Genomic DNA, 24,616 nt, shown 5'->3' on the forward strand with positions numbered 1-24,616 from the left:
AACAAGACAGAACAAGGCTAGCGAACCCGAGGACCACTCCCTAAAGCTTCCCTGTCCCACCGACCCGCGACCCAGTCCTGGGGCGGGGCCACCGTGGCGGGGCCCCGAGCTTCCCCGGCGGACGAGGGGCCTCGAGCCCGGCTCGCGCCCGTCCCTGACAAAGCGCACCCCTGAGCCGGCCGGCTTCCAGCGGGCCCCAAGCCGGGCCCCGGGGCTCCTGGGGGGGCGCGGGGGAGGGGAGGGGAGGGGCGGGTCAGACCGCACGTGACCCAGAGAAGGGGGTGGGGTCACAGGGTCGCGGAGCCAGAGCGGCGAGCGGGGCACGGAACAGTCTTTCATCTGTGAGACACGGGACGGAGGAAGCGGCCCAGCTTCAGAGCGTATCTGGGGGCCGCCCCAGCAACCTAAGATGGCCCACAGCATCACAAGTCTGACCCCGGGGGGGGCCTACCCCAAGCTTGGAGGAGGGCTGCGCTGCCTTCTGGGAGATGTAGTCTGGGTAACCGGTTCTAAAGGGAGCGCTGCCCGGGGCCTTCGGCTTCCGCACTCGGCTTCCCACAATGCTATTCGGAGAGCCGCGCGGCGGGATTGGCTCAGCCGGGCACTCGATGTAGCCACCGAGTGCAAGGCACGATGGGAACGGTCCTTCCGCCGCTCCCAGCGCCGCGCGGAGCCGCGGAGCCGCACAGGGCCGGGGAGGAAGAGCGCACGCGCCGCCGGCTCTCCGCGGCCAGGGCCCGGCTGCCCGCTCCCTCGGAGCCGCCCAGGGCAGCGAGCGAGGACAGGTACCGGCGCGGCCCCTCCCCCTCCCTCTTCTTAGGTGCCAGTGATGAGGGGTTCCAAGGAGTTGGGGGCGGGGCGTCGCGCACGCGCTCTCCTTAACCCCACGTTGGCTGGGCAGGCCCCGCCGACACCGTCGCTGCGCGTGCGCGGCCCGGCTCCCGCGGTCCTACCCTAACCGGAAGCGGAGAGGGGGCGGGGCGCCGTCTCCGGTGCCAGTGCGTGCGCGCGCCCGTGGAGCCCCCGTTGCTGGGAGACCGTCCAGGGGCGGGGGGGGGTCTCGTGCCCGCGGTTGGCGGGCGGGAGCCGGCCCGAGTGGCGTGCGCGCGCTCGTGGAGCTGCTCGGGAGTGCGCGCGTGACTGCCAGTGTATGTGTGTTTACCTGTGCGTCTGTGTTGTGTGTGCATGTGTGTGTGTAGAACTCCCCTGACAGGATGGAAGAAGCCTGCCAAGGACAGAGCCACTCCTTCCCTGACAACATGCCCTCTCTCCCCATTCAGTCTTGTTCTCGGGCGACTGATCGCCTCAAAAAGCCTTGCGCCCGTCGGTGCCCCCCCACTTTCCTCGTGCCCCCTCAGAGTCGCTGCTGAGCCCCCCAGGCTGGCACTGAGCTCCTGCCAGACCCAGGGGTGCTCTCTTGGCCCTCCTCCTCCACGTCCCTGGAGCCCTGGACTCTGCTGGTCACTCTGGCCTCCTGGGTCCTTGCTTCTCCGGGGCTTTTCAGGCCACCACTGTGCTGCTCCTTTCTTATCCCTCCGACGGATCCTGCTCTTGCGCTGGATCTTGAGGTCCTGCTTGCTAACCTTGAATGTCTTACCCATGCTGTCTAAGGACCTCTTCTCTTTGCCCTTAATCCTGTTTGACTCGGTCATCTCCTGAACTCCCAGGAAATTGTATCGGACGTGAATTATTCTAAAATCCAGTTATCTAGAATTTACCTATCCCAATGCCTTGCAAAAAAAAAAAAGGATCACCATCCCATCTTCCTGGGCACCCAGGTTTGCAACCTAAGTTTCATCTTCAGTCTCTTTACTTCCTCACCCCCATATCTGAGCCTGTCCATTCTACCTCTGCCAACTTCTGTGCCAGATTTCACCTCTGCAGTCTCTCTTGGGCATTTCACTTCAGGAACCTTTCTTTTTTTTATTTTAGTAAAGGTTTTATTTATTTTTGAGTTTTACAATTTTTCCCCCTGATCTTGCTTCCCTCCCCCCACCCCCCACAGAAGGCAATTGGCCAGTCTTTACATTGTTTCCATGGTATACATGGATCCAAATTGAGTGTGATGAGAGAGAAATCATATCCTTAAGGAAGAAACATACAGTATAAGAGATAGTAAGATCAGACAATAAGGTGTCAATTTTTCCAAAATTAAAGGGAATAGTCCTTGGTCTTTGTTCAAACTCCACAGTTGCAGACAGCCCCTAATTGTCCCTGGTTGTTGCACAGATGGAACAAGCAAGTTCAGGAACCTTTCTTGCGTGCGTCTCCTCAGCAACATCACTGGTCCCTTTAATCTCCGCAACATCTATTGTGGATTTCAGCAATGAGATCATCTCTGGTTTTTTATTTTATTAATTTAAGGCCATGGGGTTAAGTGACTTGCCCAAGGTCACACACAGCTAGGTAATTATTGTTTTAGGGTTTTGGTTTTTTTGGGGGGGTTTTGCACAGTTGTGGGGTTAAGTGACTTGCCCAAGGCCACACAGCTGGATCATTATGAAGTGTATGAGGAAGGATTTGAACTCTGGTCCTCCTACCTCCAGGGCCGGTGCTCCATCCCCTGCACCACCTCCCCACCCCACTACTTCATCTCTTGTTGGCTTCAGCACTGTCACCATTTCTGATACCCTTTGTGGATTTCAGCCCTGCAGCCACACCGTCTGAGTTCTCTCTGGCATCCTCCCAGCTGCCTCCTTCTCTCCCCTGACATTTCCTCCATCCCGGTGCGGAGCCTCATGCCTCCACTATGACAGTAGGTTGGGGGGGGTGGTCAGCCTGTCTCAAGTCTCCCATTTGAGTTCATCCTGCATTCTGCCACTATCAGGTCACCCCCTACTTGATAACCTACTGCCACCACCACCCCACACCCCAACAGCTTTTAGTCCTTTTATGTCTTGTAGCCTTTACATTCTGAAGTTCTAAAATACACTGCTCTCCACCCCCATGCCTGGAGTAATGTTCCCCCTCATCCCTACTTCTTGGAATCCCTGACTTCCTTTAAATCCTAGATCTGCCTCCTGCAAGCAGTCTTTCTTATCCCTTTTCATTTTCGGCTCTTCCCTCTGTTGATTATTTACAGTTCATCCTGTCCAGACTGTGTATACAATTGTTTACATGTTGTTTCCCCCCAAAAAGTATGAACTTCTTGAGAGTAGGGTCTGTCTTTTGTCTTTGTCTGCACAGGGCCTGGCCCATAGGGACTGAACAGTGCTTATGAATTGCTTGGTGGATCTGAATATGTCTGTGACCCAGGTCTATATTTAAGGTCCATACATGTAAGGGTTAGTGCTTTGTCGTGTGTTTCTATCATTGTGTGTATGAAAGTTCAGGTGGATATGAGTGTTCATAGCTCTGGACAGTGTGGTCCTGGTGTGTTTAGGCACAACTGTCTGTGCTGGGATCCTGAGCCTGCCTGGGACTGGGGTATCTTCCATTCTCTGGGGTTTTCCAGCTACATCCTCTGTAATCATCTCCTGTTTTCTTTTCTCGTTTCTTCCTCATTTCCCTTCCACTACTTCTGCGAGACCTTGGTACTGGAGTAAGAAGGGGTCTACTGACTGGGTCATCATTCTGTCCATGACCCTTGTCCCTACTTTCTTCTTGAGGAACCCAGTCAGTCTGGTGGAATTTCTGCCTTTCTCCTTTGTACCTCAGGAGACCTGTGCCTCTATTAGTGGCCTCCAGCTTGTTTAGGGAAAATTTAACAACATTTTTGTTCCTTTCTGCTCCCGTCTTCACTTTGTTTTACAGGTTCTGCATTGATAAGTGCAGAAAAGGCAAACACCATAACATATGACCATGATCTCCTATGTTGACCTTGTAAATGAATTGTGAGATTGAGGAAGGAGGGACTTTTTTAGCCATGAAAATGAGTCTTAGAGGGCTTTTGAAAATTCATTTTAAAGGGAAGGATGTGATAAAAGGAGCTCTCTGCAAAGTTTGTATTTCAAAGTAAACTTGAAAATTTAAAAAGAAACTAAGATTATTTAGTTTTCTTTAGTGTGATAAATAAAAATGATGTCATTTACTCCTGAAATAATCATTAAAAAATTCCCCTGGTTTAAAATCTGACTAAAATATGCATGTGATATTTGTGTATGTGTGATGATGATGATGATGCAGTGGCCAGAACATTCCTCACCAATGCCCATAGCCTCTTATTAATTGCTAACCATTTCATTAGTCCATAGGGTCTGGTCTCCCTTCTGTAAGTGCAAAACACACAAGAGTTCCTTGAAAGAACAAAATTCACAAGCAGTTCATTTGCATGCCCAGGACTATGGAGGTCTTAACAGAACCCGAGTTACAATATGTGAGTGTGATTTCAGGCCTCTTCTGCTGCCTCCAGCCTCTCTGGCATGAGCAGTCCAGGTAGTGTCCTTAGGGCCCCATCTGGCAGCACCAGGAGCACCCTGGACAACTGGAGGTTGAGCTCTGACCCTCACAGAGAAGGCCTCAGTGATCTTACTTTTGAGCCCCTAGGTCCCAGCTTTACTAGAAGGAAAAGGTGGTAGGTAATGCCCCCCAGAAGAAGACTCTTGCCCTGACCCTTGTTCTTGGACCTTCAGGGAGGGCTTTATGTGAAGGAAGAAGGTCCAGCAGTTCCTGGACATCTTGGCTAGTCTAAGCTATTTTGAAATCATGTTAGAAGAATAGTATGGAAGTCATGACTAGGGAGGGCTTGGCCTGAGTACTTGGGGTATTCCAAAGGACTGGCAGGGAGAAGGGGGGCAGGAAATCAGATGGCTCAGGAGAAGTTTTGTGAAGGAAAGCAGTAGCCGACCAGAGATAGACAATGCCAGCAGCTGACCCCAAGTCTTGTCTCCCTTGCTCTCTAACTTGTTGCTCCACTAGCAGCATTAGCTCACCACACTCCCTGGCAGGCCCTGTCACAGGTTGGACAGCCCATATCAAGGTGGAAGGGGTAGGGATGTCCACCTGTATATTCTTCAGCTTTGATTGACAGTTCTGTAAGATGGGTAGAGCAGGTAGATGGAGGGATGAGCCAGGGTGCTGCACTGATGATGCTGGAGGGCTTGGGGGTGAGTGAGTACCAGGTAATTGTGAGGGCTTGTCTAAGAGTCAAGCAGAACTGGTCTCTGCTCCTCATGTCTTCTTTCTGCTCCAGTTCAGCCTTCTAGAGACCCTGCCCTTCCCCCAGCAGCAGGATGGATGATCAGAAGAGAACAACTTTGGGTTTACTCAAAGCCACATTTCAGGTGAGTTCAGATTGTTCCCTGACCCCTTCTCTGCTCTTCTTTCTCTCTCCTCTCTTCTCCCCTTTCACTTCAGTTCATCAAATATCATTAAGTGCTTACCATGGGCCAGTAAAAGTTAAACTCCCCTCCCCCCAGTAACTTTACTTTCCATGGGTGGTGATAGGTATCCACAGGGAAGAGAAAGCAGAGACTGTAAGAGACAGTGGCAGAGTCTGAAGAAGAGGAAAGATGGGGCAAAAATAAAAAGAAGGAGAGAAGAAAAGAGGAAACCTAGAAGAGACAGAGGCTCCCTTTCCTGGAAGCCTCCTTAAGGGTCCATGTTCTGGGGGGATTGTTCCCTTCATAGTGCCAGTAGGAGAATGTCCAGAGGAGGCTATCCAGGGTGGAGAAGGGCTTCCATTCTTGTCAGGGGAGGATCCATTGAATAGACTTGGGAAAGTTGGGTTGGAGAAGATTGAAGGGTCCCAGAAGAGCTGGGACATTTATTGGACATTCATGAGAAAGAGATAATAGCTTGGCCAGCCCTAGCAGGCACCTCTGGGACCAGTGAGTGGACAATGGAAGAGATGGCCTTAAGTTTTGTGAGGACAGACTTCCTGACAGAACTGTCAAAATGTAGAAGAGATGCCTCAGCAGGTAGGGAGGTGCCCTTCCTGGGGGCTTCTGCCTGGGGCTAAATGACCACTCCACGGGAGTGTGTATATCTTGTGTTCCCACCTCTGTCTGCAGTGGACCATATGCCTCTCCACTCCCTTGTGGCCCTGGTTCTCTTAACCAAAGGATCGTTTCCTAAAATAGCAATAAGTATTAGAGAAAAAAAAGAGTTAGACAGTTTGACTTGAGACTAAATTAAACCAAATCTTCCTGACAGCATTTATAACTGAAACAAGAATGAGGACAAACTACAACTTTGGAAGTCTTTGTATGAAGATCTATGACAACCTATCTTTTTGTCTTCATTGACATTAAAGTCAATCTCTCTCATGTGTCCCATGAAGAACAAGAGGTACCCCTAAAACAGAAGGCCTTGAAAGAGAGCAGGCATGGGTGGGGGGCTCTGTGTCCAAGGCTGCCTAGTACTGAGAGCCTTGAAGTAGATTTCCAAATTCCTGTAAAAACCATTGTTAGCTTCTTGGAATAGATGTTAAGGTGTTATTATTTCTAAAAAAAAGAAGTCCATCAAACAAGATTTCTTTGACTACTGATCCTACAGTTTGTTTTCCTACCTCTACAAAATCTTTATGAGAAAAACCCCTACTCCTAAGGGGTGTATCTTTCATAAAAGCAAGAAGAAGGAACAGGCACCATTTTGTGAATAGCTTTCTCCTAGATACCAGCAACTTCACAGAAATCAGAAATTTAACTAAAAAGGGCAAGGGACGTCCACTTGTTTAAGCAGCTATTAAAGTCTTTGATTCACTTAATACATTGCAATATTCAGAGTTCTCTCCAAGGAGCCTAGATAGTGATTCCCTGAAAGAAAACCAAGTGCCATTAATGTTTAAAAATTTATTAATAATAAAATTGCATCCCCTTTGATTTAGCAATGCCACTATTAGTTTTGGGAGGGAAGAGGGGTGGCATAGTGGTGTAGTGGATAAAGCACCAGCCTTGGAGTCAGGAGTACCTGGGTTCAAATACGGTCTCAGACACTTAATAATTACCTAGCTGTGTGGCCTTGGGCAAGCCACTTAACCCCGTTTGCCTTGCAAAAACCAAAAAAAAAAAAAAAAAGGAGGGAAGACCCACATGTACAAAAATATAGCAGCTCTTTTGGTAATGGCAAAAAATTTAAAATTGAGGCTATGCCCATCAGTTGGGGAAGCGTTGAACAAGTTATGGTATATGAATGTGATGGGATATTATTGTTCTGAACATCCAGGCTTTAGAAAAGTCTGAAAAGACTCACATGAACTGATGCTTAGTGAAATGAGCCAAATCTGGAGAACACAGCACATACTAACAGCAGCATTGTAAGATGACAATCCTGAGACACCTGCTATGGAAAATACATCCACGACTCAAGCAAAAACAATGAATTCTGAATGCAGAGCAAAGCATCCTTTGTTCATTGTTTGAAATTTCTTTAATAATGTTTCTTTCTCAAAGTATTTTTCCTCTCTGAGTTCTAATTCCTTTTTCACATGACTAATGTAGAAATATGTTAAAACATGATTAAATAAGTACAACCTACATCAGATTGTTTTCTGACATAGGGAGATGGTAGAGAAGGGACAGTAGGAAAATGTGCAGCTCAAAAGGTTACAAAAGGATGAATGTTGAAAACTTCCTTTGCTTGTAATTGAAAAAATAAAAGGAAAAGTAACATCAAGAACTCTGAACTTGCAGCCTTTTGGGGGATATTACCTCTTGAAAGAGTTGGTCAGTAATGGAAAGAGATTGCTCAATTGTAGCAAATGAATATTAATATTTAGATTATGCTTGCCAATGTTGGTGTTGTATGTTCTGTGGTCAAAAAGAGGAAGATTCTTTAGGAGTAAAGGTCTTGGTTTTCTGGAGATTCCTTTAGTAGAGGATTATGGGGTGACATGGGAAATTTAATATGTACAAGCTACTGTTTCTATTAATGAGAAAGCCCTTCCACAAGTAGGAAAACAGAAAATATTTGAAGGCGAGGTTCCTGTCTAAGCACAAATGTGTTTGATTCAGAGACCTGTGACATTCAAGGATGTGTCTGTGGACTTCAGCCAGGATGAGTGGAGATGCCTGAGTCCTGCCCAGAGAGCCCTGTACAGGGAGGTGATGCTGGAGAACCTCGAGAACCTGGTCTCTGTGGGTAAGTGCAGCTCTCCCTGTGTGAAAGCCAGGACTGAGTTCTGATTAAAAGATTTTAGAATGCCATCTCTTTGACAGTGTCCTGGCCCCTTTGTGGTCACTGGAGAAAATGCCTCTGGATTAACTGTCCATCCAATCCTCTTCTTAACATCCAGATTCTTTTCCACAACATTACTAATATAGCAATATGTTAAACACGATTATATATGTACAACCTACATCAGATTGTTCTCTGATATAGGGAAATGGTAGAGAAGGGGGGAAGGGAGAAAAAAACTTAAAAAAGGATGATTATTGAAGCATTACCTTTTCATTAAAAAAAAACGGAAGAATAATATCTTATTTGGTTTTGCTGCCTAGGCAGTTATCATTTGTAATTTCTTAAAATACAGTGTCCAGGTTGTTTTGGTAGGAGTTTTGGTCACCCATTTTAGGTAGCCAAATGATTCTTGTATTATCTCTTCAAGAATACAGTCTGGAACAATTTAAGCTACTAAAGTCTAAAACTACACTAAGATATTTGGTACACCCTTTATATGACTTTAATTACTTATTCTTTTTTGATTATCTTTTGGTTTTATATTTCTTCTAATTTAATTTAAAAAATATCAATTCATAATTAAGATAAATGTCAGGGCAGCTAGGTGGTGCAGTAGATAGAGCACCAGCCCTGGAGTCAGGAAGACCTGAGTTCAAATCCAGCCTCAGACACTTTATAATTACCTAGCTTTGTGATCTTGGGCAAGTTACTTAACCCATTGCCCTAAATTTCAAAAAAAAAAATGTCTCACTTTACCTAGGTCACAGAATCATAGAATTTAAGAGTTGGATGACCCTTAGGGGACATAAAATCCATCTGACAGGTGATTATATAGCTTGTGCAAGGAACATTGTTCTTCCTAGAAGCTGCCCCTTCCATTAGGTAGAAGCTCTAATTATTCAGATCTTTCCCCTATAGTCAGGCTTAAATGTATCTCTTTTCAGCTTGTACCCCCTCATTCCTTATTCTTCCCTTTGGTCTGTAGAGAACTGGTAGAGAACTCTCCTTGGATTAGGAAAACCAGAACCTCTGACTCATCCTGGTTGAGTGATTCTATAAAATGTATTCAACTCTCCCAGCATCAGGTGTCTCTGACAGTGGAGGAAGAATTCCTCCTGAAGAACTTCCTCTGTACATTAAGTCACAGATACAGTGTATAAAAGATTTCTTCCTGCTGAAAGTTTTGTTCCATTTATGGGATCTGAGGCCATCCTCCATGTTGGAATATGGCACTCAATCCCTGGTTAACTAGGGAAGTTTAATGACCTTTTTTAATTTGGTCTTTGGGCTTCCTGAGCATAGTTTCAGAGCATTTTTATTAGCCTGATATGCCACCACATTTATTTCCTTTATTTATGTTGAGCTTCCATAAAATCCCAGAATCTTTTAAAGTTGACCTAATCTCTAGTCACACCTCCCCTACTTTATAACTGTCTTAAGTTTCTTAAAAGTTTTAACCTTTTGATTTAGTCTTTTGAGATCTCCTTGAAGGCAAATTCTGAGATCTCTTGACTCCAGTGCCAGTGTTCTATCCACTGTGCCACCTAACTGCCCCTGAAGGCTAATTCTCATTCAAATTGTTAACTATTTCTCCAAAGTGTATATCATTTCTGCATTTCATTAGATTTTCATATAGTTATTCAAGTCATCCATTAAAATAGGTTATTGGACTTTTTTCTTTTGGTTTTTGCAAGACAAGTGACTTGCCCAAGGTCACAAAGCTGAGTAATTATTAAGTGTATAAGGTTGAATTTGAACTCAGGTCCTCCTGGCTCCAGGACTGTTACTCAATCCACTGTGCCACCTAGCTTTCCTAGTTATTGGATTTAAAAATATATAGTTCTTATTATTTTTGTTTGGCTTTATATATCTGTAAATTTAATGTTATTGCCTTCTCAGTGGGTAGGGTACAGGGTAAGAAAATTCAGAGCTGAAAATAAAGTTCCATTTTAAAAACTGAAAATTGAAATGAAATTTTAATTCCGTATTTCATTAAGATATGAAGTCAATCTCTGAACACAAGAAAAAACCCTAAAATTCATATACAAATTTAACATATGGATTTTAGGGTTTTGTAATTTTTGTTTTCATATTAAGTCAAATTGCTATTATTTGTTAAGCCACACCATCTGTCTTGGCTCTTTCAAAAAATTAATTTGTCAGTTATGTCTTGTAGATTGGCAGCAGTGGATCTCTATGTAATTGTAATTATAGATAGGCAGTCAATAAATTCTGTGTTTAATCTTTATTTTCAAGGTTTTTGACAATTTAAAGCATGTACATATATATACATATGTGTGTGGGTATAGGTGTGTGTGTGTATGTGTGTATGATCATGCTTTATCGCAATATAATGGGTTGATTCTTTTGATTTTTCCCAATTTGGGGAAACCCCAGTAACTCTTAAGATTTCTCCAATTCCTTGTGATCTTCTAAATCTATCTCTTTATAGATTGTAAGTTTTGCATATTTTCATTTGAGTAATGTTCCTCTGCTAATTTTTCCGCTTCCTGTGTGGCTTTCCACTCTTTAGTTATATAAAAAATAAGTTAGGTTTCATTACCTTTGTTTTTATTGACCTCTGTAATTGTTTGAATGAACTGGAATATAACTCACTTCATCCCAGGTTGCTGAGTGTTCTTTTGCTGTCTTTGCCTTCAGTTCACACCAACATTCTGTGTTCTCTCTGGTTGAAATTGAGCATCGTTGTCCTTACTGGAGCAGACAAAAACTAGTACTTACTCTAAGAACATTCCTTGATCTCAGTTCTGAGTCAGGGGTGAGTGATTTGTTTTTTTTCTTTTTCTTTTTTCAGGATTCCTTTGTCATGAGATCAAATTTAAAACAAGAAACTCAAGTCTGATGCAGAGCATTTGCATGGAACCATCATCCAAAAAGAGACTGCCAAAAGGTGCAGCCTGGCACTGCAAAACGGACAAATTTAGAGAATATGATATTAATTTAGAACAGCCAGTGGACAACTTAAAACGACAATCCAGAGTTACAATCACTCCCAGAGCAACTTTTAATAGAGGAAGTGGATTGCAGAGTAATATATTTGGGAGAAGATTTAGCTCTGGGTCAGTCTTTGCTGCACTTTGGAAAGAATCATTGAGGAAAAGTCTCTTTAAATATAAAATACTTGGAAAGGGCATCAAAGATTTTTATGCATTTATTACTTGTAATACATTCTCCTTAGGGAAGAATGTTTCTAAGTATACTAAATGCAAGAAGCCCTTTAGGTACCACTCAGATCTAATTAAATTTCACAGAATACATGCTGGAGAGAAGGAATATAAGCCCAATAAATATGGCAAAACCATTGGCAGAAGGTCAAGCTTTTTCAGAAGGTCAAATTTTATTGACCGACATAATAGAGATACACATGAATATGGGCAATGGGGAAAAGTCTTTGTCTACAAGGGAAGCTTGACTAAGCGTAAAAAAATTCATGTTAAAGAGAAACCTTTAGAATGTAACAAGTGTGGCAAAGTCTTCAGTAATAAGGGATGCCTTACTAGACATAAGAGAATTCATACTGGAGATAAACCTTTTGAGTGTAAAGCTTGTGGGAAAGCTTTTAATATTAAGGAAAACCTTTATAGACATCAGAGAATTCACACTGGAGAAAAGCCTTTTGAGTGTAATTACTGTGGGAAAGCTTTCAATGAGAAAGGAAACCTCAATAACCATCGAAGAACTCATACCGGAGAGAAACCCTTTGAATGTAATATCTGTGGGAAAACTTTCAGTTTCAAAGGAAGCCTTAGTAAACATCAGAAAATTCATACCGGAGAGAAACCCTTCAAATGTAATGACTGTGGGAAAGCTTTCAGTGTGAAAGAAAGCCTTAATAAACATCAGAAAACTCATACTGGAGAGAAACCTTTTGAATGTAATGACTGTGGGAAAGCTTTCAGTGAGAAAGGAAACCTCCATAGCCATCTGAGAACTCATACTGGAGAGAAACCCTTTCAATGTACTGACTGTGGGAAAGCTTTTGGAGAGAAAGGAACCCTTAAAAGACATCAGAGAATTCATACTGGAGAGAAACCTTATAAATGTACTGACTGTGGCAAAGCATTCATTCAAAAGGGAACCCTTAATAAACATCAGAGAATTCATGCTGGAGAGAAGTTCTTAGAATACAATGACAGTGGGAATGCTTTTGGTGAGAAGGGAGATTTTAATAACCATCAGAGGACTTATATTAGAGAGAAACCCTTTAAATGTCATCAGTGTTGGAAAGCTTTCAGTGAGAAGGGAATTCTTAAAACACATCAGAGAACTCATACTGGAGAAAAACCCTTTACGTGTAATGACTGTGGGAAAACTTTCAGGTTCAAGGGAAGCCTTAGTAAACATCAGAAAGTTCATACTGGTGAGAAACCCTTTGAATGTAGTGACTGTGGGAAAACTTTCAGTGAGAAAGGAACACTCAATAACCATCAGAGAATTCATACTGGAGAAAAACCCTTTCAATGTAATGACTGTGGGAAAGCTTTCACTCAGAAGGGAAATCTTAATTACCATCGGAGAATTCATACTGGAGAGAATCGAATAAAACTCTTTGTATGCAATGACTGTGGGAAAGCTTACAGTAAGAAGGCAAGCCTAACTAAACATCAGACAACTCATACTGGAGAGAAATCCTTTATTTGTAATAAATGTGGAAAGGCCTTTAGTGGAAGAGCAAACTTTTTTGCACATGAGAGAACTCATGGTGAAGCAGAAACCCTTTGCATGTAATGAATGGAAAAGATCTTGCATAAGAGTGCAAATCTTGTTAGACATGAGAAATGTCATAATGGAAAGAAATCCTTTGCATGTAATGAATGTGGCATGGTTTTCAGTAAGAGGGCAACCCTTATTGCCCATCAAAGAATTCACGCTACTGAACAGCCCTTTAAACATAAAGAAAAATGGGGAAACTTTCATTAAGCAGGAAATACCCCAAAATTGCCAGAGCGTTAAAATTGCACAGAAACCCTTTGCTTGTAATAAATGTAAGAAAATCTTCAGAGAAAATACATCTTTTTATTGTGAACCCTAAAACCTATAAACCTTAAAAATATAGAGTTTAAATAAAAAGACAAAATATAGGTGAGACATGAAATTTTATTCCTTTGGATTTACCATTAACCTATTAGTGGAGACCATCTGTTAAACTGATCACCCAGATCTGAGGGAGATACAGTCATACTTATCTAAAATCTAAGGATAGGGGAGATCATTAACCTCCTTGATGGCCAGACATGAACACTGATCAATCTTAAGTTACCTAATTGTTCCTTAAAGCCTGTCATTCTTTTTTTTTTAATAGGTTTTTTTTAAAAATTGTTTTTTCAGGTAGTTCAGTAATTTTTTTTATAAATGTCCAATTTGTTTTCCAATTATATGCAATGTAGTTTCTACCTATCATTTTTATAAGGTTTTGAATTTTACAGTTTTCCGCCTCCCTTCCTTCCCTCCCCCCACAGAAGGCAGTCTGATAATCTTTACGTTGTTTTCATGCTATCCATTGATCAAAATTGAATGTGTTGAAAGAAAAATCATATGCTTAAGGAAAAAATGAAATAAGATATAGCAAAATTATGTAATACATAAGACAACTTTTTTTAAATTAAGGTATTAATCTTTAGTCTTTGTTTAAACTCCACAGTTCTTTCTCTGGATATAGATGGGTATTCTCTGTCGCAGATACCCTAATATTGTCCCTGATTTGCACTGATGGAATGAGCAAGTCCATTAAGTTTGATCATCACCCCCATGTTGCTGTTAAGGTGAAGAGTGTTCTTTTGGTTCTGCTCATTTTCCTTAGCATCAGTTAATGCAAGTCTTTCCAGAAAGCCTGTCATTCTTATTCAACACTATCTGATTAAATTGTTATCTCTTCCTGGACTTTAAGCATCTTGAGGGCAGGAAAAATCTTCCAATATCCTAATCATTTTCTTCTTGAGTTTGTTAGTAATATGGGGGCATTTAGTCATTGATTTCTTTCCTATTGGCAAAAGATGGCTGTAGTAGGTGAAGGCTGAGTACTGTCTAATGGAATCAGCCTTTTTACTGGGAATATAGCTGTGAAAAACTCATTATTATTATTATTATTATTATTATTATTATTATTATTATTATTATACTTTGACAGCATCAAAGAAGTCATACTGGAATGAAATATTTTAATTATAATAAAAATGACTAGTTTTTAATAGCTCAGTGTTAGTCTTGCAGGAAGTATGCAGTGCTGCTAGTCTATTTTTGACTTGGACTGCTTAACATTCATTTCCTTGACTTGGAGAAAGGCTTACATGACATGCTCATCACATATGCAGGTGACAACAGAGGTAAGAGGAAAAGCTGCCACCCAGATGAGAGAATTCAGAAAGATATTGAGAGACTGGAATACTGGGATGAATCTAGTAAGGTAAAATTCAAACAGGATAAGGATCAATTTTCTTATATAGCAATTCTAAAAAATATTTTGGCAATTTAGTGGCCTGGAAGTTCAACATGAGTCAGCAGTATGACATGGAAGACAAAAAACATCTAATGGGATTTTAGGCTTCCTTAAGTATAACATATTGGCCAGGGAGCCAATAGTTTCAGAGCTCTTCACTCTGGTACCTTCCGAATACTATGTTAATTCTGAGCTGCTGGTTACCAGGTTGTTACCAGGCATCTAGGATGATGAAGGGCCTGGAGTCCATGTCTTGGGGAATGGACTTAGAGGAACTGGATGTGTTTATCCTGGTGAAGAGGAAGCAAGGACATGATTCTGTCTTCAAATATTAGACTTGTTATGTTTGATTCCATAGGGCAAAAAATAGGAATAATGTGTGGTAGCTGCAAAGCTATTAACTTAGACTTGTTATCGAGAAAAACTCGTTTAACAATTGGAAAACTGTTGCAGTTTCCCCCATCCTTGAGGGTCTTCAGAAAAAAAAACTGGATGGTGATTTATTGAATATTTTCTTACAGTTTGGTTTCTGTATGTATTTGGGGATGACCACGGAAGTCATTTCAGCTCTCAAATTCAATGAGTCTGAATTGACTTTAAAAGTGGGCTGTGTGAAAATCAGTGCCCATTGATTGGGGGCTGAATGAACAGATCATAGTACAAGAGTATAATGGAATATTCCTCCCTGTACAAAAGGCATGAATATGAGGAATTCAAAAATTATTTCTGCTGATTCAGAGCAAAGTAAGCAGGACTAATACATAGCAATGGAATTGAAAAGAAGAACCAACTTAAACTGAATAATATTTACTTCTATTCAATTTGACTCGGAACATGAAAATATTTTTTTTTTTCAGAATGGAAGGGATGACTAGAAATCTGATATATATACTCTTGGACTTTCTTGATGTATTGGTTAATTTTAAGGAACTGATTTTCCTGGATTTTCTTATTCTTTTGAAATATGAGGCTTTCTGTGACTGGGGTTAGGAATGTATTTGAGCATGAAAGTGATGTAAAAACAAAATAGATTAATTGATCCATCAAATTTTTCTCATAAATGAACTCAATGAACTGGCTCTAGGCCATGGAATCTAATCCTAAGGTAAACATAGCCCCAGGAAATAGGGAAAACTTTTAAAGAGGAATTATGGAATATCTTAATCCATTTACATTCCAATCTGTTAGTTTTTAAAAATACATATATCCATTTTGTGGATTAGAGAATAGCAAGAAGACTAGGTAGGATGAAAAAAGGGAGGACTTTATAGTATAGTGGCGTCGAGTATGCAGACAAAATCAGAAAAATAACATTAACATTTTATTGTATTTTTATTAAACATTTTCCCATTGAGAACATCATTAAAAACAAACTAGATAATTTTGATTACATTAAATTAAAAAGCTTTTGGGGCAGCTAGGTGGCACAGTAGATAAATCACTGGCCCAGGAGTCAGGAGTACCCGAGTTCAAAACAGGCCTCAGACACTTAATAATTACTTATCTGTGTGGCCCTGGGCAAGCCACTTAACCCCATTTCCCTTGGAAAAAATTTAAAAAAAATGAGTCAAGGTCCTTCATTTAGAGAGTGGAGGGAGGAGGAGACGTGAGTTTGTACAGATAAAACTACTGTAACCAAGATCAAAAGAAATATAGTAAATTGGGAAAATGTTTATAACTAGCATTTCTGACAAAAGGGCTCATTTCTGAACTGAGTCAAATTTACAAAAAAAACCAAGCTATTCCCCAATTATCAAATGGTCAAAGGTTATGCAGAAGCAATTTACAGATGAAGAAATCAAAGTGATCCATAGTCATGAAAAACTGCTCTAAATCATAACTTATTAGAGAAATGCAAATTAAAGTAACTCTGAGGTACCTCCTCCCACCTCTCAGACTGTCCAATATGACCAGAAAACAGTGATCAATTTTGGAAGGGATGTGGGAAATCTGGGACACTAGTGCATTGTTGGTGGAGCTGTGAACTCATCCAACCTTTCTGGAAAGCAATTTGCAATTCTGCTCAAAGGGCAACAAAAATTTGCATACCCTTTCATCCAGCTATACCACTATTGGGTCAATACCCTGAAGAGATCATGAAAAAGGGTAAAAACATCTGTACAAAAATGCTCATAGCAACCCTGTTTGTGGTGGCAAAGAAATGGGGAATGGCTTAGCAAACTGGTATATATATGTCATGGAACATTATTATTCTATGAGAAACCAGGAGGGATGGGAATTCAGGGAAGCCTGGAAGGATTTGCATGAACTGATGCTGAGCAAGATGAGCAGAACCAGAAGAACACTCTGCACTCTAACATCTAACCCTAACCCTCATTCCATCAATGCAACAATCAGGGACAATTTGGGGGTATCTGCGATGGAGAATCTCATCTGTATCCAGAGAAAGAATTGTAGTGTTTGAACAATGATCAAAGACTATTACCTTTAATTTTTGAAAAACTTATGTAATTTTGCTATCATATTTTTTTCCCCTAAGGATATGATTTCTTTCCCAACACATTCGATTTAGATCAATGTATAACATGGAAAGAAAGTAAAGAATAACAGACTACCTTCTGTGAGAGGTGGGAAGAGGGAAACAAGATTGGGGGGAAATTGTAAATTCAAAAATAAATAAATTTTTAAAAAATTTTCCCATTGCAATTTTAATCTGTTTTGGCCTGCTTTTGAAAATTTTGTCCTATAGGCAATCTGTGGACCAGCAGGAAATATCTCGTTCTCTCCTAATACATTTGAAAAGAGACAGGATTATTAGTCCTTTTCTCATAATTATCAATTACAAGATAGAATCAAAACAAAAGAGAAAAACCCTAACTTTCTATCTTCTCTTTTTTTCTTTCTTCCTTTTCTCCTTTTATTTATTTTCTATTTATGGAACAGAATAAACATTTACATAAAGGTACAATATAGCACATGAAACTACAAATTTACCCTGTATAAGAGGCAGCTAGGTGGCAAAGTGGAAAGAGCACTGGCCCTGGAGTCAGGAGTACCTTAGTTCAAATCCAGCCTCAGACACTTAATAATTACCTTAGCTGTGTGGCCTTAGGCAAGCCACTTAAACCTGTTGTCTTGCAAAAAAAAAAAAAAAAAAAACAAATTTACCATGTATAACTTGCTGTTCCCTCCAAATAGAGGTGTATATATTATGTATACCTTTATATACACAAACCATATAAGCATATATATAAAATTATTCTTTTCATCTATTTGAAGATTGCATCTCTTTCAGTAACTATACCAAGGATAAGACTTGGTTAAAAAAAAAAAAACAAGGGATTTTACTAATTTATTTGGGCTTTTCCTGATAAATATTTAACAGCTACAATTTTTAAACAGTTATATAGGGGCAGCTAGGTGGTTTAGTGGATAAAAGACCAGCCCTGGAGTCAGTAGTACCTGGGTTCAAATCCGGTATCAGACACTTAATTACCTAGCTGTGTAGCCTTGGGCAAACCACTAAATCCCCTTTGCCTTGCAAAAACCTTAAAAAAAAAGTTATGTACCTGAACTTCTGGTCAGTCAAATGGGAAGCCTTTGCCCTGTGTGGTGGGTGGATGGGGAGAGCTCTAGCACAGCTACCCAGAATACACATCCTGACCAGCTCAGGAAGGCCCCAGCCATGAACCTCTTCTTTCCAGCAGGAAACCCCTGAGTTCCTGTGGGAGGACCTGGCTTTCTCCAGTCAGAAACAGCCCATGTGTTGGCACCTTGCCCCAAGGTCAGAGTGTGGGCAGGGGACTTCCCCAGTGCTGCTTATCCAGAGAAAGCATTTCTAGCCCTGACAGCACAGGCTAGAAAACATTTTTAATTGATATTTTATTTTATTTTTCCAATTACATGTTATGAAAGTTCACCATTTATCCACATGCATATGAATATTTTTAAATTCCATAATTTCCTTCCACCCTCCTTTCCCAGCCCCCTCCCCTCAGTGACAAACAGGTAAATACTATACATTTGTATTTAACATATTTACAGATTAGTCATTTTCGATATGAGGGATTAGGATTAAGAGAAAAGAAAAAACATGAGATAGTAAAGAAATACATAAGAGAAATTTTAAAAAAGTGAATATGATGCAGGGGAAAGATGAAGAGAATTGTGAATGAAGAAATTGGGTGGAGATGTAAATTGGCTACCACCTACTCCTGAGATGTAAATTGATTCCCCTTGATTCATTGTTTAATTGTTTAAAATTTGGATCCTGATCTCCTTAAACTTCACCCTCTACCTAATTCCTGGTCCAGTAAGAGAAAAGGGGCTGCCCTGTGTGTTGTTTTCAGGATGGCTGAGGTGTGTTTGGTTTATACACTGTGGTGGAGTGAGGGTTGTTAAGGAAAGACATTTGATGTATGTTCAATTGACATGTTTGTCTACTTATAAATTGACGGAGAATTAAAATATGGGAAAATTTGATACCAAAGACTCCTAACCCCAGCTGTGTACTTGCTCCTTGGAAGGAATTGGATTTGACAAAAGCAAAACACCTGAGCTCCTGGAAATTATCTTTGGGTGGAACTCTCTTTCTCATTTTCTGCCGCCCCTACCTTCTGCAGAGAGAGAAGGAAATCTTCCTTTTTAGAACTTTGAAACTGAAACCTGTGTCTCAGATGGAATGCATGCTTCAGTGCAGGAAGGGTAAGATCCCCCCAAAACTTGTTTTAAGCCCCATTGTGGGCAGGGAACACGTTTTCCTTAGGCCTTGTGATCAATTCGTTAAGGAAAAAAAAGATGGGAAAGGCAAGATAACTTTTTCTGGGACCAGGAAATTCAGATTTCATCTTTTAATTAAGCCTGTGCTAATATCTCTGTGATAGAGTAACTGGATTTGAAAGTTATAAAGCTACTTAAGAATGCATTCAATTTTAACTATTAGTTGGCTATTTAAAAATCTTATGAATATATAAGAGATTCCTCATGAGATTCTGATTGATTCTAAAGATTATTTTTTTGACTGGTCTTAACTGGTAAATTCAAAAAATATATAAATATTTGTGTATATGTATGTATGTGTGTATGTATATACATCTCTCCACTGGCCTGGAGAGGTGGGAAAATGTTTCTATATTCTGAGATTTGGTACAGCCAGGGTATCAATGTCACTTTGGTAAATTTGAAAATATTATACAAAAGAGTTGTTTCTGTGTGTTTTTGTGCATGTGTGTGTGTCTGTGTGTATGTATACAGATCTGAAATAGTTGCAGTTACCCGAGTTAAATGTTACTCCTTCTAGTTTGGGTTTTGAACTTAATTGCTTAAAAAAGGTTTAAAATTAAGTAATTAATGAAGTTAGGATATGAGCCTATAAGTGGGAAATTTTGTGAGTAGATTTCTTGCCCTCAAGAGGTTTTGTCTTTGATAGGAAAAGGTCACCACCTTGTGCTTTAAAAAAAAAAAAAACTAGCTGAGAGCTAAATGAGAGTAATTTGGTCACCTTTGGAAGTTCTGTAACAAGTCTTGAGGATTTGTGTGTTATTAAGAAGGAAAATATAATTGGGATAAATTGTATGTCAAGGAATCACATATATTTGCTGATTTCTTCTGGGAAAGAGAAATATTGTACTAAATTTTGTAATCTGATTTGTTTTGATGTTAAATTGATATTACATTGTCAACAATCTCATAAGGCCTTTTGTTGGTACAAGAAGAAAGTTTGTAATAATCTTTATCTCTTATCTATCATCACATGTTTATGGAAGGGAATATATGTTTACATGTATATATATATATATGACTAAAAGTGAGATCTGTGTAACCTCTGTTATTTGAAAATAAGAAAATGTATTAAAATTGTCTAGCATTTATAGCATTTTGCTTTTGTTCTAAGGGGAAATGAGATGTTTAAATAAGAATGTTATGTCCAATGTAAGTTAATAATGTATGCTTAATTTTAAAGAAGTCAAGAATATAGACTTTCTTATGGTAACTGCAGGCGGCTCTGACTGAACATAGCAATTGTGTGGCCCCTCTAAGTACTGTCTTGAGGTACATAAGCAACAATTGAATTATAATTTTCTCCTGGAATAGAGCACTGGCCCTGGAGTCAGGAGGACCTGAATTCAAATTTGACCTCAGACACTTAATAATTGCCTAGCTGTGTGACCTTGGGCAAGTCACTTAAACCCATTGCCTTAAATTAAAAAAAAAATTTTAAATAAATAATTTTCTCCTGGATCTCATAGCAAATGACAGCCTGGCACACTCTTGGTTCTCCTTAGTGCTCAAGTCACCTGAAGCTCTGGTTATAGGTAATTACTATATTACAATTACTATATTACATATTGATAATTGATCTGCATGACATCAGGTATGTTAAAATATAAAGTCAATATGCTAATGAATCCATTAGTACTATGGGGCTTGATGTTAAATGCTGCAGAAGGAGTAAGTGACTTTTGAAAGAATGGCCCTAGCCTCAACTGGAGTAGGATTCTCATAAAGGAATCCCTCACCTGGCTCTTTGAAAAGGATTGTTTGTATGACTTCATAAAGGTCCATGTCCTCATGTTCCTCCCTGTTCTGTAATAGCGAATTGCCATGATCATTCCAGATGTATCATAATTAAGTATGAGAGTGAGGCAGTGGATCGGGACAATGCCTATTGGTATATTTTTAACTGCTTTAAAGAGACATTCATTCTTCGACTGGAATCTTCGTTTATTCTAAACATGGGCAAAGCTAAAATAGAAGATTTTGTTGCAAATTACTTTTTGGACACATGCAATTTTTAAAATGCTTTTTCAGTACATTTGTTTATACTATTTTTGAGCTTTTCTTTACAACTTATGTGGCATCCATCAACGAATCTGTTTTATATTGGAACCCATGTTCTTTTAAAAGGTATTTTGATACTGGATTAGGATCATAAAGTATAATTCTTGCCCCTTATAGACCTTCTAGTTTTTTTTCCTAATTCCTGGACTTCTGTTAAATAGCCTTCTCTGTTACAATATTTCTGGTTTTTGCCTGCTCAGTTTTTTTCCTTGAGTTTTGTTTCTCTAGCTGTATGTCTCTGAGACCAACCTCTGCAGGATGCCAACCAGCTGTGCCAGCTAATCAGTCTCCAAATGGACTCTGAAAGGCCCAGTAGAATCTGGGTCCCAAACAATTTTGAGGGATGAATGATACAGGGGAAAGATGAAGAGAATTGTGAATGTAGAAACTGGGAGGAGATGTAAACTGCCTACCACCTACCAACTCCTGAGATGTAAATTAACTACCATTAATTCATTGTTTAATGTAAAATTTGTTTCCTGATCTCCTTAGGCTTTACCCTCTACCTAATTCCAGGTCCAGTAAGAAGAGAGTTCACCTTTTGCCCTCTGGATGAGAGGCAAGACAAAAAGACCTGGGTTGGACTCCCTCTCAGGACTGAAGTCTTCTCTGACCTGCTGGCCCAACCAACACAGCTTGGCTGTTTTTTTTTTTATCTCCCCCTCCCCCTCTACCTATCCTTACCTATATATTGTAACTTCTTTTAATAAATTTTTCTTTTATTTCCACCCTTGCTTTCCTGAGTCTGAATGATTCCTGGTAGACAGAACCGAACTCAAGTAGCCAGTGGCTACAAATGCAGTGTTTATTCAGATACTGGAGAGGGTTTTTTTGGTTATGTTTTTTTTTTCTTCCTCTCTATGGAGATAGCATTGCCCATAGCTAGTGCCCTAGGGTTGCTAGTGACTGGGTTTTGAGAGGCCAGCTGAGGTCCAGCCCCTAAGCTAGGGAGTGGGATACTTAGAGCTCCAACACAGACAATCCAGAAAAGCTTCTGGTTGGTCCACTGAGTAACCACATCCAGTTCCTAACCTCAGGGGGCAAGGCCTCTAGAGATCTTGAACACCAAATATCTGCAAATCGACCCCTCCCCCAACAGAGGACCCTCAGGAAAGCTAACATTCCAAAGTGAAGAAAGGCCTATGCAAAGTAGGGTCTATAGTTCAGAAAAGAAGAACAGAAGGGCACTAATAAGTGAAACTTCAGAGAAGAATATGAATTGGTCCCTAACCCAGAAAGACTTCTTAGAAGAGATCAGAAAGGAATTTAAAAAGGAAATGGAAAAATTGGGAAAAAAGAAACACAAGAGAAAAATAATACTTTACAACAAAAAATGATAGAAGAAAACAAATGTTTTAAAAATACAATTGGACAGGGGTGTCTAGGTGGTGCAGTGGATAGAGCACCAGCCCTGGAATCAGGAGTACCTGAGTTCAAATCCAGACTCAGACACTTAATAATTACCTAGCTGTGTGGTCTTGGGCAAGCTATTTAACTCCATTGCCTTGCAAAAAAATCTAAAAAAACAAGCAAACAAAATACAGTTGGACAAATGCAAAAAGAAAATCATTCCCTTAAAAGCACAATTGAGCAAATAGAAAATGACTCCTTTAAAAACAGAATTGACCAAATGAAAAAGGAGGTGCAAAAGATAAATGACAAAAATTCTTTTCTAAAAAAGAAAAAAAAAGATTGGAATCTGTGGAAACTAATATCTTCACGAGAGACCAAGTGAACCACCAAGAATCTGTTAAACAAAATTTAAAAAAAATGAAAAAATTGGGAAAAAATATAAAATATCTCATTGGCAAAACAACTGACCTGGAAAATATATCTAGGAAAGACAATTTAAGAACTCATAGGACTGCATGAAAATCTTGATCAAAATAAAAGCCTGGACACCATCATCATATAGTTAACCAGAACTGCCTTGATATCTTGGAACTAGAGGGCAAAGGTAGGCATTGAGAGATTACATAGATCTCCTGAAAAGGATCCAAGAACGAAAACACACAGGAATATTGTGGTCAAGAATATTGTGGTCCAGAATTATCAGATCAAGGAGAAAAATCTTGGCTGATTGGCTGATAGGAAGCAATTCAAATACCAAGTCAGGATTACACAGGACCTAGCTGTATCACCCTTAGATGATCAAAGGACCTGGAATATCCAGAGAACAAAGGAGCTTGGATTTCAACCAAGAATCCACTATTCAGCAAAACCGAGCCTTCTCTTTCGGGGGGGGGGGGGGGGGGGGGGAAGATGAATATTTAACGGAATAGGTGACTTTCAATCTTTCCTGATGAAAAGACCAGAGCTAAACAGAAAATTTGTTCTACAAACAGGAAACTCAAGAGATACATCAAAAGGTAACTCTTGGGGCAGCTAGGTGGCACAGTGGATAAAGCACCGGCCCTAGAGTCAGGAGTACCTGGGTTCAAATCCGGTCTCAGACACTTAATAATTACCTAGCTGTGTGGCTTTGGGCAAGCCACTTAACTGTATTTGCCTTGCAAAAACCTAAAAAAACAAAACAAAAGGTAACTCTTAAGAATTGTAACTCTTGGAGGGAATATACTTAGATTGAAGGTTGGGACATTCATGGTTTGTTCATGACTTTGATGGAATTATTTTTTAAAAATTATTTCATAAAAAGGGGACAGTTAAGAGATAAGGAGGAGGTTAAATGGGGTAAATTAAAACACATGAAGAGTACAAAAGATATTACCATAGAGGGGAAGAAGGAAGGAGGTAAGAACCACCTAAATCTTTCATTAGATTTGGTTTAGAGAGTCAAAATCATTCATTTTGCGGTTTATAATGTGCTCTAATTATTGTTTGGTCATAAATTTATCCTTTTTCCATAGATGAGATGGAGTATTTTTTGGTCTATTAATTTATCCATGGTATCGCTCTTTATGTGTAAATCCTGTACTCATTTTGACCTGATTTTGACATAGGGTATGAGATGTGGATCTGTGCCTAGTTGTTGCCACACTATTTTCCAGCTTTCCCAACAATTTTTGTCAGACAGCAAGTTCTTATCCCAGAGGCTGATGTCTTTGTGTTTGTCAAATAGTAGATTGTTGTAGTCATTCACTGCAGTTTCTTTTGAATCTGTCCTAAACCACTGAGCCATTACCAGGCAGTTTTGATGACTGCTGCTTTATAGTATATTTTGAGATCTGGTAGAGCTAGGTCACTTTCCTTTTTTTTTTTTTTTTTATAAGTTCTCTTGCTGTTCTTGCTTTTTAGCTCAGTAAAGTAGTTATTTGGTAGTTTGATTGGTATGGCACTGAA

At 40.1% G+C, this 24,616-nt stretch overlaps 1 protein-coding gene across 1 annotated transcript; it reads left to right on the plus strand.

The window, feature by feature from the left end:
- The first annotated feature begins 575 nt into the window (after nucleotides 1-575).
- Nucleotides 576-22,004, plus strand: LOC141489081 (uncharacterized). Its single transcript, XM_074189723.1, has 4 exons — nucleotides 576-785; nucleotides 5,132-5,222; nucleotides 7,893-8,019; nucleotides 10,874-22,004. The coding sequence occupies exons 2-4, from the start codon at nucleotides 5,172-5,174 to the stop codon at nucleotides 12,805-12,807; spliced, it is 2,112 nt and encodes a 703-aa protein (XP_074045824.1). The 5' UTR covers nucleotides 576-785; nucleotides 5,132-5,171; the 3' UTR covers nucleotides 12,808-22,004.
- Nucleotides 22,005-24,616: the final 2,612 nt, after the last annotated feature.

The sequence above is a fragment of the Macrotis lagotis genome, chromosome 5 (genome assembly GCF_037893015.1).
Source record: "Macrotis lagotis isolate mMagLag1 chromosome 5, bilby.v1.9.chrom.fasta, whole genome shotgun sequence".
Classification (NCBI taxonomy): domain Eukaryota; kingdom Metazoa; phylum Chordata; class Mammalia; order Peramelemorphia; family Peramelidae; genus Macrotis; species Macrotis lagotis.